Source organism: Bufo gargarizans, chromosome 1 (assembly GCF_014858855.1).
Source record: "Bufo gargarizans isolate SCDJY-AF-19 chromosome 1, ASM1485885v1, whole genome shotgun sequence".
Taxonomy (NCBI): Eukaryota; Metazoa; Chordata; class Amphibia; order Anura; family Bufonidae; genus Bufo; species Bufo gargarizans.
In genome coordinates, this window is record NC_058080.1 from 432,339,892 (window position 1) to 432,366,982 (window position 27,091).

The 27,091-nt window shown below is 44.8% G+C and overlaps 1 protein-coding gene across 1 annotated transcript in view; it reads right to left on the reverse strand.

The window, feature by feature from the left end:
- The window catches only part of GLIS3 (GLIS family zinc finger 3), a 387,825-nt gene that overhangs the window by 135,815 nt on the left and 224,919 nt on the right, over positions 1–27,091 (reverse strand). The window contains exon 5 of the mRNA XM_044272013.1: positions 1,503–1,664. Within this exon, the coding sequence (XP_044127948.1) occupies positions 1,503–1,664 (162 nt within the window). The remainder of the gene's footprint in view (positions 1–1,502; positions 1,665–27,091) is intronic.

Sequence of the window (27,091 nt, forward strand, 5' to 3'; positions counted from 1 at the left end):
TGTATAATTGGCAAGATACTTAGAACTAAAAATACTAGCAAGTGCAATATATCTGTCATAATGTACTATAATGTTGTGGCACAAAAAATCCACAGTGTGATCACAATAAAAATCCCTGCCCTGATCTGGTCAACGGTAGTGTCAATGCTTCTAGGACAGTGGTGGCAAACCTTTTAGAGACTGAGTGCCCAAACCACAACCCAAAACCCCCTTATTTAACGCAAAGTGCCAACACGGCAATTTAAAGGGGTTGTCCAGGTTCAGAGCTGAACCTGGACATACCCATCATTTCACCAAGGCAGCCCCCCTGACTTGAGCATTGGAGCAGTTCATGCTCCGATGCTCTCCCTTGCCCTGCGCTGGATCGCGCAGGGCAAGGGCTCTTTTATTTACAATAACACACTGCCGGGAGGAGGCTTCCGCCCAGCAGTGTGTTCGGTGATGTCACCGGTTTTGATGGGTGGGCTTTAGCGCTGCCCTAACCGTTTTACAGGCTAGGGTAGCGCTTAAGCCCGCCCATCAATGCCGGTTACATCACCAGGCTCACTGCTGGGTGGAAGCCTCCGCCTGGCAGCCCTATGGAGAGCTTGGTTCGTCACTGGAACTCCACAAAATGCCTTTTCCCTGCGCGATTGAGCGCAGGGCAAAGGAGAGCAGAGGAGCATGAACTGCTCCGATGCTCAAGTCAGGGGGGCTGCCTTGGTGAAAATGGGAATAACCCCTTTAAATCTGAATACTACAGTCCAATATTGTATATTTTCTATGTACTTTATCATTTAGCTATAATAGCCTGCCTGCATTCAATGAGCTGCCTGTGCTGTTCATAGTGCGCCCTGCGCTGATGAATGTCAGGAAAGGTCTAAGGCATATTGGTACACCTTAGAGACTTTTTCCAGGGTGCGGGTGCCCACAAAGAGGGCTCTGAGTGCCGCCTCTGGCACCCGTGCCATAGGTTCGCCACCACTGTTCTAGGATATGTAATTTAAATGGAACCTGTTACCATGAAATAGCAGTGTACTCTGAGGGCAGCATGTTATAGAGCAGGAGGAGCTGAGCAGATTGATATGTAGTTTTGTGGGGAAAGATTCTGTATAATTTATAATTTATTCATTTAAATTCCTGCTTATTCTGGTCTTTGAGATCAAGGAGCGATCCTATCAGTGATTGACAGCCTTCCCTCTATGACTGTGAATACAGAGAACGCTGTCAATCACTGATAGGACCGACTCCTTGACTTCAGAGCCCAGAATGAGCAGGATTCTACATGAATAAATTACAAGTTTTACTGAATCCTTTCCCAGAAAACGATATCAATCTGTTTAGCTTCTCCTGCGCTATAACATGCTGTCTGCAGAGTTGACTGAATTTTCATGTTAACAGGTTCCCTTTAAATGGAAAATTTCAACTGCAGAAGAATGGTTATAAAAAGCTTAGAGAGATGGCAACTGTGTGGGTGTCTTTCCTTGCAGAACAAGCTGATTATTTTATGTGTCTTTCCTTACAGTATCCAGGTGTGTCCTTTGATGCTTGGCCCGATCGCTGGAATTGCTGAAAGCCTTTTGACAGCCAGGATGCTGGCAAAGGTACGGCTTCTCTCCTGTGTGACTCCGTAAGTGAATCTTTAGATTTTCAAGTCTTGAAAACGCTTTCTTGCACCCTTCAAACTGTAGAGAGAAATAAAATACAGAGGAATGTTCCTTTTTTTTAATCACTCCTTAAACACATTCTATCTTGTTCTGGAAACTCCAGGGCATGGTTTAGGAGTTACTGTTTCATCAGTATTATAAAAAATTACTAGTGTCTTGTTATAAAAGGATCATACCTTTTCTGAAATCTGGCATACCTATGTAATTATCGTCACTGCCAATTTTAAAGACGGACCACACAAACTTCAGTAATTTTCGAGAAATGTATTTGCTGGAAGTTTCAGACCATCTTAAGTTTACGATGCTATGGCAGAAATAGCAGTGTGTATTTGAACAAAAGCTCTGAATCCATTTTCCAAGCAATGATTTTAAGCACATAATACTAGAAGTCACATGTTTTGTTGCTATCAAATGACCGGAACACAGTCAAAGTGTAGTTGAGAGCACAGTATAGCTACATGAGGACTACATGAGGAACATACAGTATGTATGCCCACTTTTTTAAAGCTGTTCCTGAAATGTGCAGCTTTCCCACTGCCTTTTGATTTGCAGTTTTTCTGAAAATCCGTTTTTGTAGATTACATTTTTAGATTAGTGTTTGATCATTTATGGGCAATCTAAAAAAGTCTTAGAAACATACCCACATTCACACTGAAGACCCTCACAAGCTAGCAAAATTTCATAAAAGAAAAAGATGAGCTACTATAGCGTCACTAGAAGCTTGGAGACAAATAATAGCCAGGCCTTCCTTCACTTGGAGCAAGAATTTGGCTACTGTACTTAAATACCATAGCCAAGGCAGAGAATGTTGGTGCTCCCTCTGGCACAAGGGATGAGGGATTTTCATGCCCTGCTGAATGTGGTATCTTGTGTGTCATAGCAAGTGGAATTATTTAAAAAAAAAATATTGAAAGGAAAAAAAAATGCATGAGCCGATTAAGAATTGTGTTTGTATCCCCCTACTTATTAAAATAGTGAAAATGAAAGTGCAGCCATTTCTGTGCCATGAATGGACATCCCTATCCTTAGGACTTTTATGGCATATCTAGTGCACGTCATAGACTTATTTGTTGGAAAGCTTTCACCCCTTTGCTAGGATCATACTAACTAAACAAACTTAGCTTCATGGTTCATACAGAATATTTGCATCTACTTAGGTTTCCATGTGAAAATCAAAAATTCCGTTCCTGCAGGCTTAAAATTGTTAATGGTAAAATGAATTGGTGTGGTTGTCTTTATAGATAAATACTGGTCTACCTAAGGGTACGGCCACGCAGTCAGGTTTCCTCATGCAGAAAGCAAAAATCAGGAGTGGATCATAAAAGTAATGAAAGTATAAAGGACGGATGCGGCTTCTCTTTTTTTAAATTCACTCCTAGCTTTCACTCCTGCATCAAGAAACTTGAACGTGTGGCCGTACTGTAATTGTTTCTATTCATGGGAACCTGGTTCTCTGGCTAGTTTCATTCCCTTAACGGTAATTTGCCTAAACAAAAGAAGAAACTGTATGCCTCTGTCACTTGAACATTTCCGAACATCTGCATTTCCTACAAAGTGGTTTTCTAACAATAATATAATACACAATAACAATGTCTTAATATGATGTTTCTTTTACTGCTATGAAAAAGAGGAGACATATTACATTTTTTTTCACCAGTTTTCCCCACTGCAGGCTTGGTTGTATCTAGAATGCATGGAGTCCTAGGAGAATTCAGGCCTGTCCCTTAGAACCCAGGTCTACCATCTCAGCAACCCTTACCCGAAACCTAACACACACAAAACCCCCCTAACCCCTTCCTACCCTGCAATGTAATAGTAAATTATGGGAAGTACATACTTTCCATAAGCCACTGTACTATTACGGTGCATTGTTGGCTTAGGCTTGGGAGCTGTGCTTGCGCCATTAATAGTGGACATCAGCTGTATAATACAGCTTGCACCCTACTCTTATTGCCAGGAGTGGAGATAACTCCCGTACACATATGGCCTGTGCTGACTGCATTTACAGTAGGTGATTAAAGAGGGCTTCCTCTCTCACCTTACATTCACTTGTACTATTGATTTATGCAAAGTGTGCTCAAAGTACAGTCCAACAGCGGCATAGAAGATATAGGGGGTGCAAAAGCAGTACTTTCACCCATGCCCTGAAGACTCCACCAGTATTTTAAATGACTCAGGGCTGATTAAAGCATTTGGGTACAGAAACCTCTAATTACTTCTCTGCTAATTACTACACAGATTGCAGAACCTTCAGTTTCTCTTGGGGTTTATTGCCCACTTTTACAATACATTTTGATTGGCAATAATATAAGCTCTGTGTTACAAGATCAACAACATCCCCACATGATCTTTTCACCACCACCTGAACCTGAACACAATCTGCAATGAACCGATTGCAGGGTATAACCCTCTGCGTCAGAACTAAGCGAAGACTATTGTTGGTCTTTACTTCGTTTTCTAGTCTTCATCATCTGCTAATGATAAAACAACATTGCTAATGGGCAACATGCTCAGCATTGTATTGTGAGCCTCAATAAGATGACTTGTTTATGGAGTGATTGAAAGGGTTATTAATCATTTTAACTTAAAATCATATAGAACTTTTTTTCCAATTACTTATAGATGTAGCCAAGCTAAAATTGACCCTGATAACACATATCACAGTGGTAGGCTACTTTCACACTGGCGTTGTTGTTTTCCCGTATTGAGATCTGGCAGAGGATCTCAATACCAGAAAAAAAAGTCTCTGTTTAGTCCTCATGCATTGTGAATGGAAAGAGATTAGTTTAGGATGCATCAGGAGGTCTTCCGTTCTGTCAGCATTCCGTTTTGTGACCAAACACAAAACAGTTTTCTTTAACCCCTGACTGCCCACTAACTATATACGTCCTATCTGCACATACCCCGTGCAGATACATATATATATGGTGAGGAAGCCCTTTAATCATAGCGTCAAACAGCGCTGGGATTAAAGCCCCTGCAATCTAGCAGGACGGGTGCTGGCTGTCAGACACAGCGGGGACCCTGAGCATAGGACAGGAGAGGTTTATTACCACTTCTGCCTTCTTCAGTGTCAGCAGGAGAGCAGTACATGAGCGCAGGGAGGGAGAGCAGAAAGCTGCTGAGCGCTTCCCCTGTTAGTCCCGGTGGTCACGTGACAGGGGCAGGAGCAGAGCTGCATAGACTAAGGAGACCCGACTGTGTGTAATGCCCCCACAGGGGGCTGTTTTCGCCTATAAATGGAGCTCCTGTGGATGCCCTAGTTACCGTGGAAACAGTGAGAAAAAAAAGTCTGTGTCCTTCAGAGGTCTTAATTACCTCATCGGAGACATATAAAAGAGACCGGTTTCTTCTGGCTACCTGCCTGAGCTATTACTCTGATGCCAGGTGCTCCTTATTTCACCCACCTGAATCTGTTACCGGGTCACTTTGTGGTTTCCTGATCTCCAAACTATGTCACCTTGCCACTCTGTGGTCTCCTCATGCTGCTGCCATATCCACACTAGGTCACCTTGCCACTCTGTGATATCCAGCTGCTGCCATCTCCACATTATGTCACCTTGCCACTCTGTGGTCTTCTCATGCTGCTGCCAGTTCCACACTATGTCACCTTGCCACTCTGTGGTATCCTCCTGATGCTGCTGCTACTGCCATCTCCACACTATGTCACCTTGCCACTCTGTGGTCTTCTGATGCTGCCACCACCTCCAAACTATGTCACCTTGCCACTCTGTGGTCTCCTGATGCTGCTGCCATCTCCACACTATGTCACCTTGCCACTCTGTGGTCTCCTGATGCTGCTGCTGTTACTGCCATCTCCACACTATGTCACCTTGCCACTCTGTGGTCTCCTCATGCTGCTGCTATATCCACACTATGTCACCTTGCTGCTCTGTGGTATCCTGCTGCTACCATCTCCGCAATATGTCACCTTGCCACTCTGTAGTCTCCTGATGTTGCTGCTGCTACTGCCATCTCCATATGTTGAGGAAGGGTTGAGACGTATGCGTGTATATCCATGCATGCCTGCAAACACGTGCGGGCATGTATGGTATATATATGCATACATTAACCACCGCATCATGGGGTGATGTGCGCAGATGTGCCCAGCATCTGCGCACGTCTGCCCATGGTGATCCCCAGGGGCTCATGGTGGCCCCAGTGGGAAATATGTGGTCCCTGGAAGCTGTGCCCCCTTATATTAGTATATATGTGTCCCCTTATAGTTAGTATATATTTCCTGTATGACCGTGTATATATTGGCCCTGTATGGCAAGTGGGGACATATGCATGTCCCCTGTATGTGAAGCCCCAGATATATGCGAGGGTGTGTGTATATATAGATATGTGTGTATGTATTTGCACATGTGTCTATGTATATACACTTATGTCAGTATGACAGTATGTATGTGGGCTTATTACTGCCCATTCATACCCCCGGTTCAATTCCAACTGTTATCAGCAGAGTTGTTTAGAGTAAAACTTGTGCTGATAGCCTGTAGGATAACAGCTGATTAGCATCTAGTCCCCTTTTGTTCAGGCCTAAAGCAATCAGACACTTTGGCACCATTTGTGAGGGGACCTTCTAACCAGAGACATCAAAAACCACACTATGATGTCACATGCCTGAGGAAGGAGGAGGGGGCTGTTTTGGGGCTATAATAACCCAAACCGAACAGAGGCCTTCCCTTGCAACCAGACTGGATTCAGAGACACATGAGGACTGCTGCCTGAAGGAAGAGAGGCCCATTTTGGCCCTGGAGATGGCTGAGTATACGCTGGCATGGCATTGTACCTCCCTTGCAGTGCCAACCATATTCTGTGCCCCTGATGTCCCTAACCCATTAACCCCTTCCCTGCCAGAACCCCAGCTCTCCTGCTGGTATTAACCTCAGCACTCACTGGCAAATGACCCTTGCAGTGCTGAATCTATACCCTCTTGTAACCCCGTAGGGACAGTATAGAGCTAGGCGGGTGGGTTGTTATACTTGTATGTGTGTATTGTATAGTTAGTTTATGGGTGGAATTGGGAACTTGTAGCGTAGTTTGAGTATTGTATATGTGTAGTGCTGTGTATTGTTAGTGTATTGCGTGCTTAGTGTGTTAAATAAATACCGTTATATTTGTACCCTTTGTGTAGCGTGTACTTGTTAGCGGTAGCAAGTTAGTAAGGCGCATGCAGCTAGTATTAGTGATTAGTGTAAAGCATAGCGAAAGTATTGTGTATTTATTATATAAAGGCATAAATAGGCGGAGTCATCACTAGACGGCTCTTCCTATTTATGAATATTAATTGGCGATATTCGCATAATATTGCTAATTAATATTCCCCCCTTACATTGGCGAGTCAGGCCCACTGCTTAGATTTTGAAATCTGTGTTTGGTTTTGAGGTTAGAGGTCGGCCATCCTGTGAATTATCAGGCAAGAGAGACGTGGTCAGCGGTCTGAGCGTCTAGGAGAGACGTGGTCAGCAGTCTGAGCGTCTAGGACCTGATAATTCGGACAGGTAACGCGACTCTTCCTCACAACACCAAACGCAGATCAAAATCTTTAGTAGAGAATCTATGTTCTATCTGTGAATTAATATTTTGCTATTTGCTTTGCACGGTAACTACACCGCTCGAGTGATTGCGAGGGAGAAGAGGATACGTCACTGGAAGAGATCCATCTTCGTGGGAGCAGCGTACAAAGTCAAGCTGGTCGGGAAGAGGTGTTCCGGGAAAATGGACTTCTTCCAAGCAGCTGCGAGGAGGTACGGCCCCAAGGAGAAGATGGATGCTCAAACGGTGAGTATGGACTTCCCCACACTGCAACACTTGAGCAAACACAGTACATTCAATCCCATCCTCCCCACCACATACAAGTCAGCAGAAATGCTGTGGTCCGATTTGTTGGCACAGGCTTGTAGTTATGACAAGCTTTGTGTTAACAAACGGACGGTGTTGAATAAGGCCACTAAACGGCTTCGGATGCTAGCCAAACTCGTTCATACGTTTGAGGCTAGCATCTGTAAGCCAAAGGAAGTGGCGCTGGTGTCTCAGTCAACAGAGACAATTCCTCCGGCTGTTCACTGCCAGTGCTGTGCCAATAGTTCCGACCAGGTTTCGGCATTGCGGGCACAGCTGGCGGAGAATGTGCAGTCTACTGTTGACCGAGATGCGCAGGTGGCTCGAATACAGTCACAATTAGTGGAAATGCAGAAGCAGAAGGAGGAAATTGAGGCTCAGTTGACTCAGTCTTATACTGAGGTCAAGGCCTTCAAGGAACGCACTGCCTCTACTAGTGTGACGGTAGCCAAATTGAAGGCTCACGTTGCTGTAAGCTCCCAGATAATAACTGGCATGCAACAGGTCATCACCAAGTTGGTGCCGGCCCTTTCTTTTCCCATAAAGTCAGGGTCGGAATATCCCAAAATTTTGCCCTATGCAGGGCAAATAGGGGGGAGAGTAGTCTGTGACAGGCCAAATCACCAGACCAAGCCTGTCCAGACTAACAGAGATTTCTCCCTGACTTTGGGGAAAAGAAACATCGTGAAAAGTGCCTCCCTGAAGATGGAACAATTCAGGGAGCGCGGTTGCAGTGTGGACGGACCTAGGCCACACCGGGCAAACATCAAATGCTTTGCTTGTGGTGGCTTGGGTCATATAGCGAAGCACTGCAAAACACACAGGACAGAAAGCCCAATCAGGTGCTTCAGGTGTGGGAACAAAGGACACATTGCAAGGAATTGCCCTTGTGCAAGTAATTGCAATGTGTCCAGTGATGGGATTCAGGTAGCAAATCGTGCAGCGGGGTCTAGTCAGCTTGGCCATAAAGGGGTAACCTCTTGGCAGCATCATCAGCTGCTGAGGAGCCAGAGTGGCCAAGCTAGGCTAGGCAACATTTGACACCCCTGTACTATTTGTTACACCGTTTGTTCCCTATACATGTCCATGTTGTGTGTTTTTGTTGTCCATTGTAACGTTCTCTTTGATGTTGATGGTGGTCCTTGTCTATGAGTGTGTTCCACCAGGCTGATTTATGTAGTGTTGTAATGTCCCGTCTGCTGTCTTGTTTCATTCTGTGTCCCCTTGGAGCGGAGCAGTGTTATACTGTGGATCGAGAACGTATAGGGTCGCGAGCAGATAATATCACACGGGAAATCCTGCTGGTCGGGAGAAGGCATAAGGACCTTCTTCATGCAGCACACAAAGGATGATGTGATATTATTCAGGGCAACCAGGGTCTCGGATCGATACAGATAACACTGTTGTGCTCAAGGTTTTCGGTAGGGCTGTGTTGCGCTGGGGAATGGGGCGGACAGACAACATTGGTGTAATGTTGTGCTGCGCACTTAAATCTAGTCCGAGCAGGTAGCACAGCTCTGATAGGGATTGGACGCGGAGTGTTTGGCAGCAGAGTGTGGACTGTGTTCTTGTGTTGTGGGGTCCTGGGGAGCCGGGGCATGCCTATGCCGTTGGTTCCGCGGGCCTCCACAAGATGGGATCGCAGGGGGAAGTCAGCCTGGGTACACATGAGTGGACAGGGATGCGGTGCCATCAAGATGGTGCTTTGTCCACAGAACTCCAGTTATCCTAACCTAGTAGGGAGGCCATCCTTATCTGTTGGTACAGAGGGATGTGTAGCAGAGGACACGCTCCTCTGAAGGTAGGGTGTTCAGACACCAGTGTTGGGATAATGAGGAGTCCTGTGAGACAAAGGGCAGCCCAATACCTTTCTCTACCCATGGGTCAAAGGTATTGGTGCTGGGAATTTTTGTACATTTAACTGCACCGTTAGGGGAGAAATTCCCCTGGGAGCGCCTGGTATTTTCTTCTGCCATAGGTTTTATATGGAGCGGAAGAAAAACCCAGGAGAGGCCACGGAAGAGGCCAGCTATTCCCCCTGACGCTCTTGGGAGGCTCCAGAGGATCCCACTGGATTTTGGCAACCAAGCGACCTCTGCCTAGAGGTGTTCTAGAGATGGAAGACTGTGCCACAATCCAGCGGGAGCATTATTTAAGGCTCTGGAGGAAGATTCGGAGACGTTCGGGTGGAAGAGCACTTGTTTCACCCAGTGAAACTTCTTCTGGTTCTGGTGATCGTCATCTACAGTCGGAGGGTCAAGGGACTTATTGACCAAAATACACCAGAACCAGACAGAACTGTACAGAACTATCCGGAGGAGGAGGCTCAGGACATAACCAAACATGGTTCCTGTAGCCAAATATTATTGTATGGACACGTTTTGTTTTGAATGGGGGTTCGGGACGTATAACATGTACTACCCTGAAACCCCATAGCACATTGTATTGGATTTTGTTTGTCGGTCGATGGTGTACCCATAGACACTCTAGGTACAAATGTGTGACAGCCCAAAACTCGCCCAACGCACTGCGGTGAGCTATATTTTGACTGTACACATTTGTATCCTATAGTCGTTTCCCATTGACACAGGGGTCTATGACCTACCTGTGTCTTTGGAGGTAGAGAGGAATGCCAGGTTGCATGAGTCTCTATGGGTACACATACATATAATGATTTTGGTGGTGTTGGGAGGGATGTGACATGTATTTTGTGTGAATGGGGATAAGGTTAGGTCACGATAGGGACAGGATCATTCATTTGCCACCTTGAACCCTGGAACAGTGAAGTTCTTAAGGGAAGGGCTGGATGTGTAGTGTGGCGGAGGTGTTCTCCGCAGTAGAATTTAGGTACTATGACATCACCGCTTAAGAGTCTGACCTGCCTTGTAAAGACCTATTAATCTGTCCACGGGAGAACCGCACCCGTCAAGATGGAAACAGACGTTGGAAAGTTGTGATAGAAGAAAGTTGGGACTGAGACTGAGGGTGAACCCGCTCCAGATTCCTTGGAGGCGGGCCATACCGGAAGATCGGCATAACTACCGAGAGACTGTGGGGGTGTGGCCACTCCAAAGTGGGGGTGGCTGACACCAAGAGACGGATAAAAGAAAGGCCAGTTAAAGACTGTAAGGGTGAACCCGCTCCAGAATTGGGGGGGACGAAGATACCTGAAGATCGGCAGAATTACCGAGAGACTGTGGGGGTGTGGTCACTCCATAGTGGGGGTGGCCGACACTAAAAGACTGTTAAAGAGATTGTGGGTGTGTGGTATCCTAAAGATGTCAAGAAGAAGACTGTATCCTGTGGACGGAGGAGTAGGTTACGGTGAAGGGCAGGTCGGAGGAAAATGGATTAGGGATGTCTAAGTACCTAAAGAACAGTGTACACTACAGTTCTTCCTGAACTTCCACCTAGGATGGGGTTGAGGGGGGGGGGGCAAATATATCTCAACCCGTTCCCCCAATATATTGTCGTATTATATAGTCCGACAACAGGGGGATTGTTGAGGAAGGGTTGAGACGTATGCGTGTATATCCATGCATGCCTGCAAACACGTGCGGGCATGTATGGTATATATATGCATACATTAACCACCGCATCATGGGGTGATGTGCGCAGATGTGCCCAGCATCTGCGCACGTCTGCCCATGGTGATCCCCAGGGGCTCATGGTGGCCCCTGTGGGAAATATGTGGTCCCTGGAAGCTGTGCCCCCTTATATTAGTATATATGTGTCCCCTTATAGTTAGTATATATTTCCTGTATGACCGTGTATATATTGGCCCTGTATGGCAAGTGGGGACATATGCATGTCCCCTGTATGTGATGCCCCAGATATATGCGAGGGTGTGTGTATATATAGATATGTGTGTATGTATTTGCACATGTGTCTATGTATATACACTTATGTCAGTATGACAGTATGTATGTGGGCTTATTGCTGCCCATTCATACCCCCGGTTCAATTCCAACTGTTATCAACAGAGTTGTTTAGAGTAAAACTTGTGCTGATAGCCTGTAGGATAACAGCTGATTAGCATCTAGTCCCCTTTTGTTCAGGCCTAAAGCAATCAGACACTTTGGCACCATTTGTGAGGGGACCTTCTAACCAGAGACATCAAAAACCACACTATGATGTCACATGCCTGAGGAAGGAGGAGGGGGCTGTTTGGGGGCTATAATAACCCAAACCGAACAGAGGCCTTCCCTTGCAACCAGACTGGATTCAGAGACACATGAGGACTGCTGCCTGAAGGAAGAGAGGCCCATTTTGGCCCTGGAGATGGCTGAGTATACGCTGGCATGGCATTGTACCTCCCTTGCAGTGCCAACCATATTCTGTGCCCCTGATGTCCCTAACCCATTAACCCCTTCCCTGCCAGAACCCCAGCTCTCCTGCTGGTATTAACCTCAGCACTCACTGGCAAATAACCCTTGCAGTGCTGAATCTATACCCTCTTGTAACCCCGTAGGGACAGTATAGAGCTAGGCGGGTGGGTTGTTATACTTGTATGTGTGTATTGTATAGTTAGTTTATGGGTGGAATTGGGAACTTGTAGCGTAGTTTGAGTATTGTATATGTGTAGTGCTGTGTATTGTTAGTGTATTGCGTGCTTAGTGTGTTAAATAAATACCGTTATATTTGTACCCTTTGTGTAGCGTGTACTTGTTAGCGGTAGCAAGTTAGTAAGGCGCATGCAGCTAGTATTAGTGATTAGTGTAAAGCATAGCGAAAGTATTGTGTATTTATTATATATAGGCATAAATAGGCGGAGTCATCACTAGACGGCTCTTCCTATTTATGAATATTAATTGGCGATATTCGCATAATATTGCTAATTAATATTCCCCCTTTACACCATACTATGTCACATTGCCACTCTGTGGCCTCCGGATGCTGCGCCATCTCCAAACTATGTCAGCTTGCCACTCTGTGGTCTCCTCATGCTGTTGCCATCTCCACACTATGTCACCTTGCCACTCTGTGGTATCCTCCTGATGCTGTTACTGTCGCCACCTCCAGACTCGGTCATTGTGCCACTCTGTGGCCTCCTGATGCTGCCACCACCTTCAGACTCGGTCATTGTGCCATCCTGTGGCCTCCTCATGCTACGTCCACCTCAACACTATGTCATAGGGCTACTCTGTGGACTTCTCATGCTGTTCCCACCCTCCCCACTTCATGACTAGGCCACTGTTTTGCCTTTCGGCCTGGCTGACATAATGATTTATTTTACCTTTCTTCTGATCTGTCAGAAGGAAGGAAAAATGAGACGCACAACGGATCCTGTCTGTGTAGCAGCTGTAAGGCCTGTATGGTCCCATCAGAATTGGCTTATGATTCGGTAGCCAAAAGCAGGAGGGGGTACAAAACACAGAAGACATGCAAATATTCCATTAACGTGTCATCTCGGTTTTACATCTGTTTTTTTTTTTGGGCATTAGCAATATTGATAGATTATTGAGCAAATGCTGACCGAGTGAAGGCGTATGCTCCACAGACAGGATTTAATTTGAGTATTGAGATCCTCTGCTGAATCTCAATACCGGAATTAACAACATAAGTGTAAAAGTAGCCTTATCTTGTGCTATCTTTTGACAAAAGCCATTGAAATACATTGAAAGAGTTAGTTAACATTTTTGTGCCGTTTTTTACTTAGGCTACTTTCACACTGCCATTTTGATTTCCGTTTGTGAGATCCGTTCCAGTTTTGCCCTAATGCATTCTGAATGGATAAGGATCCGCTCAGAATGCATTTGGAAGCGGACACCAAAACACTGCTTGTAGCGTTTTGGTGTCCGTCTGATAAAACAGAGCCAAACACAATGTAAGTCAATGGGGACGGATCCGTTTTCACTGACACAATATGGCACAATAGAAAATGGATCCGTCCCCCATTGACTTTCAATGGTGTTCAAGACGGATCCTTTTTGGATGCATGCAGTTGTATTGTCGGTGCGGATCCGTCTGTGCATATCGATGACGGATCCGCACCAAACGGCAGTGTGAAAGTAGCCCTAATGCACTAACCAGCAAGTTTAACTTGGCTGCATCTGTATTTTTGAACAAGAGCTTGTTTTAAGCATTTACATGAGAAATTATTTTAAGAGTTCAATGGCAACTATAAATTCAGTTCAATGAAATGCATAATGGGCTCTGTCATATGTTAACTACACATTTCCACTAAATTGCTGTATATGGATCATCATACTTTATGCTGTGATGACTAAGGAATAAATTATTCTTGCTATATCAAAAACACAACAGCTGAACTGCACACAAAAGGTTATATACCATAACCTGACGTATGCAAAAAATTATTATTTATAATACCAAACATCTCAATTGTCATATACCACAATCATGCACAACTTTGTGTTAAAAACATTTAAAAAACTAATAAAAAAAATACTTTGCATGCGTCATATATGCACCATAGCCTGAAGACTTTTACAGAGACTAATTCATCACGATTGTTTGGTTTCTGAGTGATTGTTGCCATTGTTTATAGTTTTTTGGTGATCACGATGCCATGATACAAATCATTGTAAACAATTGATTAGGGGGCACACTACAATAGAAATGGAGTGCACTGGCGGTTCAATACAACAGTAGTACTCCAGACAGGCCACATGGCCCATGAAAACCCCAATGAAATGCACATCCACTAAAAGTAAAAACAATATATACCTTTTATTAAGCTACAAAAACACACAGACATAAATAAAAATTGTATACAATATAGCACGTACTGGTACAAAATAAGACCAGACACCAACACAGCTCCCACCAAAAGCCACAAATATGGGCACAATGTGTGTTGTCCAAAAAAAACTGTATCCAATAGTATACAGCAAAGATGCACTGTAGAATCCAAAATAAATGATAAATGATAATATGGCATTAAAACGCCTAGTACCTGGATAAGATAAAGGTAAAACGACTACCAAGGTGGGCCTGGGTCAAGAAAATTATGGCCCACGCATTTCGCCGGGGAAGTCCAGCTTCCTCACGGGAAGAATCTCTTCTCCGCAGGCATCGAGGATCCTACTGAGACTGATCAGGTTATTAGATTACCTGCCATAAGTTTTCCAACTACTGACCATTCGTCAATAGATTGAAAACTCTTGGTGTGAGGAACTATCTTTATAGATCCTTCAGAAATAATTTTTTAGCTTTTTTAAATGGTAAATGGTTTTGTAGTTTCTTATTTTATTACATTTGCAACATGCATTTGTCATGTCTTGTAAAGAAATCACCACAAATAAATGCCGTACCCAGGGCATGCTGCATTTATAAAAAAAAAAAAAAAAAACACCACTGCCATAAAAAGGGTCACAAAAATGCTACAAAAATAAAAATGCTTTATTTGTAGTATGTTTTATTTTTACTATACGGAGATGTGGTTAAGCATGCACCCTTCCACTCTATTCAAAGTCTATAGCACTACCAGAAACAGCCAAGCACACGGAGATCCTCCATTCTGGAGATCGATGGGGTCCCAGTGGTTGGACTCCCAGCAATCTTGTATTTCTAACCTATCCAATAGATAAGTGATTAATGCTTCTGGTAGGAATACCCTTTTATGGGGTTTATCAGGTTTCATTTGGGGTTTCAATATTTATTTTTTATCAGATAAATACTCATAGTATAAAAACAAATAATAGTTACATATATTTCCCATCCAGACTGACATATACGGTAAATACATTGGTCATCCATATCACTGAGGGGAACACATGGGAAAAATTTACATTTAACAAGCAAATGTTGCTATACAGAATATAACTAAATTTAGCAAATGTGTCTTAAGGTAAAGTATTTTATGGTTTAACCATAACATTCCTTTGTGAAGTGCTCAGAAGTCAAAAACTGTGGTTTCTGGTTTCAGTACATGTGATTTTCAGGATTACTGAATTTTTTTGATGTTTGTATGATTTACATGAATGAGCTAAATGAGCCCATGAGACAATAGGGGTCATATTTTAATAAGTCAAGATACTTTGCAAAAAAACAACAACAACATGATGTCCCTGCTATTACTAATTCTTTATACTTGCCACATATGGGCAGCAGAATGAGCGACTGAGCTTATCGTAGTCTCACAGATATTGACATCAGAAGGCTGAAGAATGCATAGAATATTTATGCTAATCAATGTCCCTATCCATTAGTCATGGGGCTGCATTAATGGAAAGAAGAAGCACATCGACAGAGTAAAAATCAGCCAGCAGCTGGTGGATTGGGCCTCAGAACCACGACAATTTGTGGTAGCATAGATTCCACTAGGTATTGTAATCATTCTGCAGATAGATTGGGCCATGCACACAGAATAGCTTCTAACAGTTACCAAAGATTAGAAGGAGCTACTGATATGCTCTGAATAGTCCGTTCTACCTCATTCCAGGGATGCTCTATACCATTTATATCTAAAAAACTGTGATGGCTAGGAAAACTCGCTGTCATGTTCCTGGAATCAATCCATGACTACCCTTGTTGCCTGGTGCATTGTCCTACTGAAAGTCGTCTTCTGTCATGAAGGGATCAACTTGACTGGCCATAATGGTAGGCCCTACACGATTACTGCACCTCCACCAGCCTGAACTATTGGTACCTGAGAGGATTCTTGCTCCTTGTACCCAATTCTGACATTCCCATCAACATGGTGCAATAAAAAATCTGGATTCATCTGACCAGGCAATATTTTTGCACTGCGTAGTGATGCAACTTTTGCATCCTTTTGCCCACTGGAGGACTTTGGGGGTCATTTATTAGGACTGTCATTTTAGACGCCAGTCTTGATACCCTTTAGCTGGTGGTGGATGCACCGAATGGTTATGTAGGGGCGCCGGCCTCCCCATAACTTCGGCTTATCCACCACCTGTCTAAATCTACGCCAGCTCCCTTGCTGACATAAATTTAGACCATTTTCTATGCCTAAACCAGGTGTGGAAAAAGACAAATGAGATGGGCCTACCAACCCGCCTCCTTCCCCGCCCATGTCATGTGAGTGGCGAAAAGTCACAAATTGTGGCGCAAATAACCTTTGAATCTGCTACAGATATATGCCAGAAAGTGGCGTATATCTGTTTATAAATGACCCTTTTGCTATTTTCTTTTGATAGAAATAGCGCTCAAACTAGTTGTTTGCTGTAATACCAAATCCTTGCTAAGGAATGATGAGTTGTGCATCCAGACGAATTAACTGGAGCATCAGCATTGTATTCAGCTGCAATTGACTTGACTATGCACCGCCTGTTCATCAGAACCATTCTTCAAATCCTCCTCTGAACCCTTTTGTTCATGAGTTGTTTACACCCACAGGATCCCCTTTCACTGGAGGTTTTTCCTCGATCACTCCATCCTTGGTATAAACCCCAGCATGTTGGCAGTTTTTGCATGGTTACGACAACCCTGAAACCCAGCAGCAGTGGCTGTGCTTGCACACTATAGAAAAAAGTGCTTGACTATGTGAACCTCCACCATCCCGTCCCAGCCATCAGAGATGCCTGTGCTTTTTTCTATACTGTGTAAGCACAGGCACTGCTGCTGGATTGCGGGGTGGTTGTAACCATGGAAATGAGCAGTGTATAATGTGATGGAAAAATGAATTAAGCCAGAGACAATATGGACAATCACAGTACATTAGTAAATGCCTTGTGTTAACTTTTTCTACATAATAAATGCCATTTACTGAAGTGAGACAAGCCCTTTAACAAACTCAAAAAGCATATGAAGATAAGAGATGCATGTAATATAATAGCAGAGAGAACTGACATATAGGGGAGATTTATCAAACTGGTGTGAAGGAAAACTGGCTTAGTTGCCCATAGCAGAAGAGCTCAGAGGAGCTCTGAAAAATGATAGGTGGAATCTGATTGGTTACAATGGGCAACTAAGACAGTTTTCCAGTTTTGATAAATCTACCTCATAGTCTGTCCTGCAAGCCAGTATCTGGTGATTAGCATATATAGCGTATACTGTACCTACTTACTATACACAAAAAACTCAACTCTATTCAGGGGCACACAAACAGGGTCTGGACCCCCCCCAGAACCATTTTTTTAATTTATTTTTTTATCACTCAGGGCCACACCGCCGATCCTGGATCTAAGTGAGAGCGGCAGTGGGGGCAGTAGGAGATGAGCGCTTCCAATGTAGGAAGAACCATGGGGGCATCTAGGGGCATTTTTTTGACTGACACATTATAGGGGGCACCTGGTGGCACTAAGGCGGCATTTCTTACTGGTCCATTTGGGGTGGGGCATTTCTTACTGGGCCCATTTTGTGGGGGCACTATGAGGGCATTTCTTACTGGCCCATTTTGGGAGGGGGGCACTATGGGGGCATTTCTTACTGGCACATTATGGGGGGGCACAATATTGGGGTATCTGGGAGCATTTCTTACTGGCCTATTTTTTTGGGGGGTGGGGGCATTTCTTACTGGCACATAATGGGGGGCACTATGAGGGAGAGGAGCACTATGGGGGCATTTCTTACTGGCACATTATGGGGGAGAGGAGCACTATGGGGACATCTGGGGGCTCTAAAGAGGCATTTTGTTTACTGGTACATTATGGGGAGCACTATAGCATCTGGTGGTACTAAGGGGGCATTTTTTTACTGGCACATTATGGGAGGAACTATAGAGAAGAGCGGCACTATGGGGCATCTGGTGGAGCTATAGGGGCATTATTTGGGGGCACAATGGGGGAGAGGAGCACTATAGGGGCATTTTTTACTGGCACATTATGGGGGGCACTATGCTGGAGAGGAGCACTATGGGGACATCTGGTGGCACTAAAGGGGCCTTTTTTACTGACACATTATGGGGCACTATGGTTGTATCTGGTGGCACTAAAGGGGCATTTTTTACTGGCACATTATGGGAGGCAATATAGGGGAGAGCAGCACTATGAGGCACTATGGGGGCATCTGGTGGCACTAAGAAGGGGCATTTGTTACTGGCACATTATGGGGGAGAGGAGACCTATGGGGGGCATCTGGTGGCATTAAGAAGGATATTTGTTACTGGCACATTATGCGGGAGATGAGCACTATAGGGACATCTGTTGGGCGCACTAAGAAGGGGCATTTTTTTACTGGATTATTATGGGGGGCACTATGGGGGAATTTACTGGGGCACTATATAGGGGTATTTTATACTGGCATGCATTATGGGGACATTAGCTCAACTGCGGGTAATAAGAGGGAGTATTTCTTGTATTGTCAAATTATAAGGAGAATTATTACTACTAGGGGGCATTATGGTGAGCTTTACTACTACTGAGGGGCTATGGGGAACATGATTACTGGTATGGGCACTATGGGTGCATTATTACTAGTAACTGTGCTCTGGCAGATAATTTCTATTAGTGGGATTTTGGGGAGCACTGTTACTTTGGTGGGCACGCTGGCACAGCATCAGCTTAGCAAAATTATTTTTAGTGGACATTATGTTTGTACTTTTAGTGTCCGGGACACTATTTATTGGGTGCGGTTATTTTTTTAGAGCACTGTGTGCCAATAATTGTTGAAGGGGGCACTATATGTGTGGTACTAGTATTTTCAGGGGGACAGTTTCTGCAGTATAGTATTGGGGAGCACAGTATTTGGCGTGGCAGGAAAGGGTGTTCAGAAGATGTGAAGATGATGGAAACTTAGAAAAATAATGTCTGTCAATCTCTGCAAAGACAAAAGATGGCTGAGAATCATCATGGTGGTCTGGTCTGAATGGAGAAGATGAGAAAAGAGAATGTCTACATCAAAGGTGACATCACTGGATGTAAGATGTATGTGGCACTATGTAGGAGAGGAGAAAGAGTCAGACTGGCCCACCGGGGAGCCGGTGAAATCCCCAGTGGGCCTCTTGCCTGCATGCTAATATCCCATCTCTTATTCCTTGGCTAGCTGTGGTGCCTGTTAACCCTTACCCTCTTATCCAGCAGCTGGTGTTCATGCAGCCAGACATTCCCAGGGCTGGTGTAAATGATGCAGCTGTATAGTCAGGGACGAGGTCGGAGAGGGAGGGTTGTCAGGCCATGCAGTGCTTACAGCTACAGTACAGGGTGCTCAGTCCTGCCTTGTGCCCAACCCTCTAGCTGCAGGAATCCCCTTCCACTGCATGATGAGCCCCAGGAATCCTGCATATGTGTAGTATATTCACAAGCGCCACTGCCTGTGTAATAAGCAGTGCAGCGCTCACAACAGGGCCAGAAATGGTCATCTATGTGCAGCAAGTGGAGAAATGATTTCTGAGATTATCTCACCTCTTGTCATTTTGTATGGCTGGGGCAGCACTGTGGGCCCCATCTTCTTCAACTGTGGGCCCCGCCTCCTGACCTGTAAGTGTGTGAATCATCACACTGATGACGCTGCGCACACACAGAGCGGGAACAGCCCTGCCACCCGCCCATATTCTTTGTGATTGCAGAGCTCAGCAGCGGGATCATGATGACCAGGCAGACACAAGAAGAGCCAAAGAAGAGAAGCACAAGGAGATGTTTCAAATAAAGCAAGCTGAGAAGTATGCCCAGACCACTCTCCTTCCAGCCAAAGACCGCGTGCTTCCCGTGGCCGTATTGCGGACCGCAAACAGCGGGTCCGCAATACATAGGCACCGGTTCGTGTGCATTCCGCATCACGGATGGGGACCCATTCACGTCAATGGGTCCGCAATCACGGTGATGCGGAACGGAAGCTCGGAACCAAACCCTTCGGAAGCACTACGGAGTGCTTCCATGGGGTTCCATTCCACAAAAAGATAGAACATGTCCTATCTTTTTGTGGAACGGACGGATTTGGACCCATTCAAGTTGAAAGGGTCCGGATCCGTCCCGGCTGCCGCACGAATGTTCTCCGTGCATTGGGGACTGCAAACTGCGGTCCCCAATGCACGGAACGGAACACATACGTTCCTGTGCAAGAGGCCTAATAGGTAGTTATAGTCAGTTGCAGGCTTTGAGGACCTGCTGGGTGTTATAGTTTTCTTACTACAAAATGCTGTACTCCTAGGGCCCGTACCATGTACACATGACCTATTTTGATGCTCTCACAATCCGCAATGTACTGTATACTGCAACTGCAAAAGTGTACTGTTCAATTTAGATGCCATGGATCCGCTTGCGTCTTAGCTCCTTTGAATACAGCTAAGCAGCAAATGGACACCATGCAGACCTCCGCACTGCAAACTGCACCGCTGCCTCCCATTGAAAACAATGGGAAGCAGACACCACATTGCCGCTGGACAGGGTTGCTCCTGTGTCCATGAGAAAAAATAGATGTGTCCATGATTATTTTCTTTTAGGCTTGTGGTACTTGACTAGATTATTTTGGTACCAATTATCATCACCTTACAGCTCACAGTAAATGCTGGTGATTAGTGTTCATTGCAAATATTCTATTTGCTCATTTTGATCGCCAATATCAGCATTTCGAAAATTCGTGAAGATGTAGAATATAGTGCTATATATTCGTAATCGCGAATATTCTACATTTTGTTTTCATCAGTAACCTCCCTTCTTGCTTGTGGGCCAATGAGAAGGCTGCAATATCTTTGTCTGAGCTTGGCAACATCCCTAGCAATCAATAGGAAAGTTGCCTACCCTTTACTATATAAGAACCTCCCCAGCAGCCATTTTCTGCAGTTTTTTTTTTCAGTTCTGAGAGAGAGAACAATGTCATTGCTGTGCTCTGTGCATTCATCTGGATCCTATTCCTTATCCAATTACATTAGATAGTTAGTTAGCTCATATATATAATACAGAAAGTTAGTGGGAGATCTATAGTGTAGCTGATAGGTTCTTGTGCAGGGTGTTAGGTAGTGTGATAGGAATTACTGTTTCTCTGCTGTCCATACATACATGCTACAGACATAGTGCTGTGATGTCACAACAATACTTAGTGCACCAATCAGTAATATCTACTCAGACCTGATAAAAGGGGAAGTTGCATGTATTGCGCAAAAAATATGCACATCATTAGTGCCGATTTGCGCAATTGCGAAATTAAATACGAGATCACGAATTCTAGAATTCGCAAATTTATTGCGAATATTATGCAACAAATTTGCGAAATATCGCAAAAACGATTATTGCATATGCCGCTCATCACTACTGGTGATGAGGTTTATCAGTATATTACCCTATAGACATGCATGACAACTAAAAGTCTATACGGTATACAAAGAAATTAAAAGAGTTGTCCAGGCATCCTGAGAAATATACACGTTCCGTGGACCTGTGGAAGAAATTTGGTTTCATTACTACTTACCTGTCCTTTGCTCTGTCAATACCCCTACACTCGATCAAAACTAATAGCCCAAACAAAATACACAGAGTATGATATAAAATATATCAAAATGTATTTATTGAAACATGATCACATAAAATGTATAAATATAAAAGGTGGAAAACAGTACGGGGATCAGTTGGAATAGTCTATAATACATTTTGATATATTTGATATCATACTCTATGTGTATTTTGTTTGGGTTATTAGTTTTGATCGAGTGCGGGAGTGCATTAGTGTTGCTACTAGGCCCTTATTGTATTGTATATAATTTTCAGAGGTACAGTACTGTTTGGATTTATACTTTGCTCTGTCAATGCCGCTGTCCCAACTACAGTTGCACAGGCCACGTGCTCTTGTCCAGACCGGATGTGTGCGCTTCTCTTCCTGTTCACATGTATTTATTAATATATGCAGCATATTAACTAATGCAAATGAACAGGAAAAGCACACACATCCATTTGGAACAAGAGCTCGTGGCCTGTGCAACTGCAGCTGGGACAGCGGCATTGACAGAGCAAAGGACAGGTAAGGCTACTTTCACACTAGCGTTCGATCGGATCCGTTCTGAACGGATCCGTCTGCATTATAACTTAAAAATTAAAATTTTCTAATTGTGAAAGTAGCCTGAGCGGATCCGTTCAGACTTTACATTGAAAGGCAATGGGGGACGGATCCGCTTGAAGATTGAGCCATATGGTGTCATCTTCAAGCAGATCCATCCCCATTGACTTCCATTATAAGTCGGAACGGATCCGCTCGCCTCCGCACGGCCAGGCGGACACCCGAACGCTGCTTGCAGCGTTCGGGTGTCCGCTCACTGAGCGGAGGCTGAGCGCTGGCAGGCGGATGCATTCTCAGTGGATCCGCCTCCACTGAGAATGCATTAGGGCCAGACGGCTGCGTTCAGGGCCGCTTGTGAGCCCCTTCAAACGGAGCTCACGAGCGGACACATGAACGCAGGTGTGAAAGGAGCCTAAGTAGTACTGAAACCAAATTTCTTCCACAGGTCCACGGAACGCGTGTATTTCTCAGGATACCTTTAGAACCTTTTTAAGAATTTGCCTAAAATCGCACAGCCATTAACAGTAAGTAGTAAAGAGGGTAATTTACTCATATTGGGCGTATTTGTGTCGCAAAGGTTATTTGTGTCGCAATCTGCAACTTTTCTCTGCTCACGCCAGGGGGCATATTTATTAAGACCAGTGTTTTAGTTGCCGCTCTTAATAAATACAGTTCTGTTCTGCACGCTGTGTTGTATGCTAAAGTACGCATGTTCATGCACGTGAGGCCAAAAAATATACATGTAATAGTGTTAGGGTGGACCCGCAAAATTAATTCTGCTGGTAGGCCCTAGGCACCCCAGTCCGACACAGAGCAGATGCACCGGCTCCTCCCCCTGCCATTTGCAAAAGGAGGATTCAGAGCTGGGAAGCTATAAGCATGGTGGTGGCTGCAAATGGGGCAGGGGGCTTCAGCCTGGTGAGGACGGCCGAGGGGGGCAGCAGGCCACGGGTGGGTGGCGGATGGTGGGGGGAACCACAGGCCTCAAGCAGAATCCAGGGAAGGAGGAGAGGTGAGGAGCTTCCTGGCTGTAGCCTGCTGTTGTCTATTGTATAATGTAAAGCAGGCAATGCAGCCAGGACACTCCCTCTCCTCTCTATATGATGTGTAGAGCCGGGCTCCTCCACCCGGAACTACACACCTTCAATATCGCGCAGCTCCTCCTCCACTCCCCTTTTGGCGCCTTCAGGACTAGGAGGGAGGAAGTGCAACTGCAATAGCTCCTGCCCTAGAGCTAGCTGGGGGGCAGTGTGTGAAACAGAACATGGCGGTAATTCCAGTCACAGGGAGGAAAGAAGAAGAGCCTGAATGCAGGCGCATTATGTCGGGGCCCTGAGTATTGAGTACAGTGTGTCTATGTAGGATGAGGGTGAGACTCTTACCTTCATCCTCAACAATAAAATTTCAGCTGTAGGGTGTTTGTTGGGAGTGGCCTATTATATGTAGGAGGGGTTTATAACAATGGGCGGGGTCAAATTTTTGCACGTTGCGTTACACACGCCGCATTTTTATGCCTGGAAGGGGCTTATAATAATGGGCCGGGCAAAGGCACAGTGCAAAGAGCACCATGGGTACATAAGCCAATGTCACATCTGCTTATCATTAGATTTATTTTTTCATCAGCTCTTTCACTGCTCTTCAGCTCATTTACAGAAAAATATTGAAAAAAATCGGATGACTGTAAAGACAGGCCATTTGAAATCAAATTTATTGTGCTTTAGCAAGAAAGTATCATCTCAATGTGCGGTAATTCAATCTCTTTACTGAGAAACCTAACGACAACCGGTTATTAGCAACAAGATGGGTCATGGAAGATCTGGATAGACGCGTCTTAACATTATGTGTATATTATTAAGGGAATTTAGTGTTTAATGAAGTGCTGTAGAATGATATCTCTGCTGACGATAATGGCATGAATGTCAAGAAAGTTGCCATTTGAAAATCAATGTTTCTTTTTTCTCTTCAATAAATATGATTTGAATAAAAATGAACAATATATTAAATATGTTTTTATATTAAAGGGAACCTGTTAGAACGTCTTTGCCCCCTAAACGGTCGCCAGTACTTTGTGGTCCAGTAGTTTCCAAAGGTGTCATTAGTTACCCAAAGAAGTACACCCTTATTAATTTTATAGCCTGTGTGTGCCATATGCTATTTAGATGATTACAGTCAAGAAGGGGGTGAGGCTGCCAAGAGAAGTCTGCCCTAATCCTACCCAGACAGGCTTCTTTGTTCTCCCTGAGGAAACATGGTCTACTTGCTCTGTCCTCTGGCTAAAGTACTTTTCATTATATTGAGGCCAGGGCCGCCATCAGGGGGGTACAGCCAATACCCCAGTAAGGGGCCCAGACCCTGGGGGGGCCCAGCCAGTTCCAATAAAATATTTTTTTTTTTTAATTTTTTTTTTTTAATTTTTTTTTTTAATTTCCCCCCCCCCCCCCCTCCCATTTGTCAGTGACTTGAGTTGAACTTTATTGCATGGCTAGAGGGGGGCAATTGATTATTCCTTGCTAGTGATGTCCGGTTCATGAACGAATCCTTCATTTGAATCGATTCAGTTCACTGAACCGGAGGAGTTGATTCCTCTGACTGAGCCGATCCGAGTGAAACAGCTCAGTCTGACCTAGCACACAATAGCAGAGCCGCTGGCAGCGGGGAGGGGAGGGGCTCGGGAGGAGTGTAATCTGATCCTAGAGTGGAAGCTGCTTCTGCCAGCCCCTCCCCTCCCCGCCCACCAACCAATCAGAGCTGAGGAAAGGCAAGCACTAGCAGCTCTGAGTCTGAGTCACTGACACAAGTACAGGGAGTCTAAGAATCAAATGAGTCACAGGTTAAAAGAATCTAAAGATCCGACTGCAAGCAGCGTTTTGGTGTCCGCCTCCAGAGCGGAATGGAGGCGGAAAGGAGCCAAATGGATGCATTCTGAATGCATTGGGGCAAAACTGATCTGTTTGGGGCCGCTTGTGAGATCCCTGAAACAGATCTCACAGGCGGACCCAGAAACGGCAGTGTGAAAGTAGCCTGTGCCGCATACTGAGCTGAGCGATTTCAAAGGCTCCAAATTATTTCTTTTCATATTGATCCTTATGTTGTCTACTTGGCTCGGTAGCTCTATGTTGTGTGGTCTTTGCTCGGGGGTAAAATGCAAAGCTGTTTTCTGGATTATCCCACAGGGCCAGGATCCTCCATCATTTATTGTTATTAACCCCTCCCTTGCCAGCCCACCCAGCTCTATTTAGCTTTGTGTTGTGCTTTGAAAAAAAATGTTTAGGCCATGAAGGAGTTAATTAAGTGTTGGAGGGGGTGGGGTGTGTTATTGTGCATATTGTGTTTGGGATCCATTTAACAAGTTTGACCAGTTGGGTTTGAGAGTGGTTGAGTGTCATCCACAGATCCCCCATAAAAGTGTCATCCACAGATCCCCCATAACAGTGTGTCAGCCATAGATCCCCCATAACAGTGTTCGTCATACACAGATCCCCCATAACAGTGTGTCATCCACAGTACCCCATAACAGTGTGTCATCCACAGATCCCCCATAACAGTGTGTCATCCAAAGATCCCCCATAACAGTGTGTCATCCAAAGATCCCCCATAACAGTGTTCATCATCCACAGATCCCCCCATAACAGTGTGTCATCCACAGTACCCCATAACAGTGTGTCATCCACAGATCTCCCATAACAGTGTGTCATCCACAGATCTCCCATAACAGTGTTCGTCATTCACAGATCCCCCATAACAGTGTGTCATCCACAGATCCCCCATAACAGTGTGTCATCCACAGATTCCCCCCATAACAGTGTGTCATCCACAGATTCCCCCCATAACAGTGTGTCATCCACAGATTCCCCCCATAACAGTGTGTCATCCACAGATTCCCCACATAACAGTGTGTCATCCACAGATTCCCCCATAACAGTGTGTCATCCACAGATTCACCCCATAACAGTGTATCATCCACAGATCCCCCATAACAGTGTGTCATCCACAGATTCCCCCATAACAGTAAGTCCTCCACAGATTCCCCCCATAACAGTAAGTCATTCACCGATCCCCCCACAACACTGTAACAGTAAACCTTGTGCTTTTAAGGTGTTTTTTCTTAAATGTGCCAAGGGAAGATTGCTAGGGCAGATAAGAACAGGTAGTGTAGTCAGTATTAGTGGAGGGTCTACCTTGTCGTGGTAGCGGCTTCATATTATTTGGTCAAAAATTAATTCCTTACTGAAATCACTGATTATCACTTTTTATTGTCTTTGTAGTTGTAAAAAAATAATGAAATTGGGGGTAGGTCCTTGGGGGTGGAGGGGAGGTGGAGTCAGGACGAATTCTGAAGGGTAGGAGGGGGGGCCCAGGCCTTGAGCTGTGTAAGGGGCCCCAAAATTTCTGATGGCAGCCCTGATTGAGGCACCTTTAGGACACCTTTGGAAACTACTGGACCACAACTGTCAGATACTGGTAGCAGTTTGGGGTTTCAAAACATTCTGATGAGTTCCCTTTGATATTATTCTTAGAAACATTTTTATTAAAGGGCTTGTTCCCATCTGGACAGAACAAGCCATTAATGTCTGATAGGTGTGGGTCAGTTGAAATGGACAAAAGGCAGTGCATGCACTTTTTTTGGGCTTTTTCCAGAAGTCCCATAGATAGCAATGAATGGGAAGGACTACACAGGTGAGGCAAGTTCTCCATTCCTGTGTAAGTGTGACAGGGCCCCATTCTAGACATCGGTGGGACTCCAG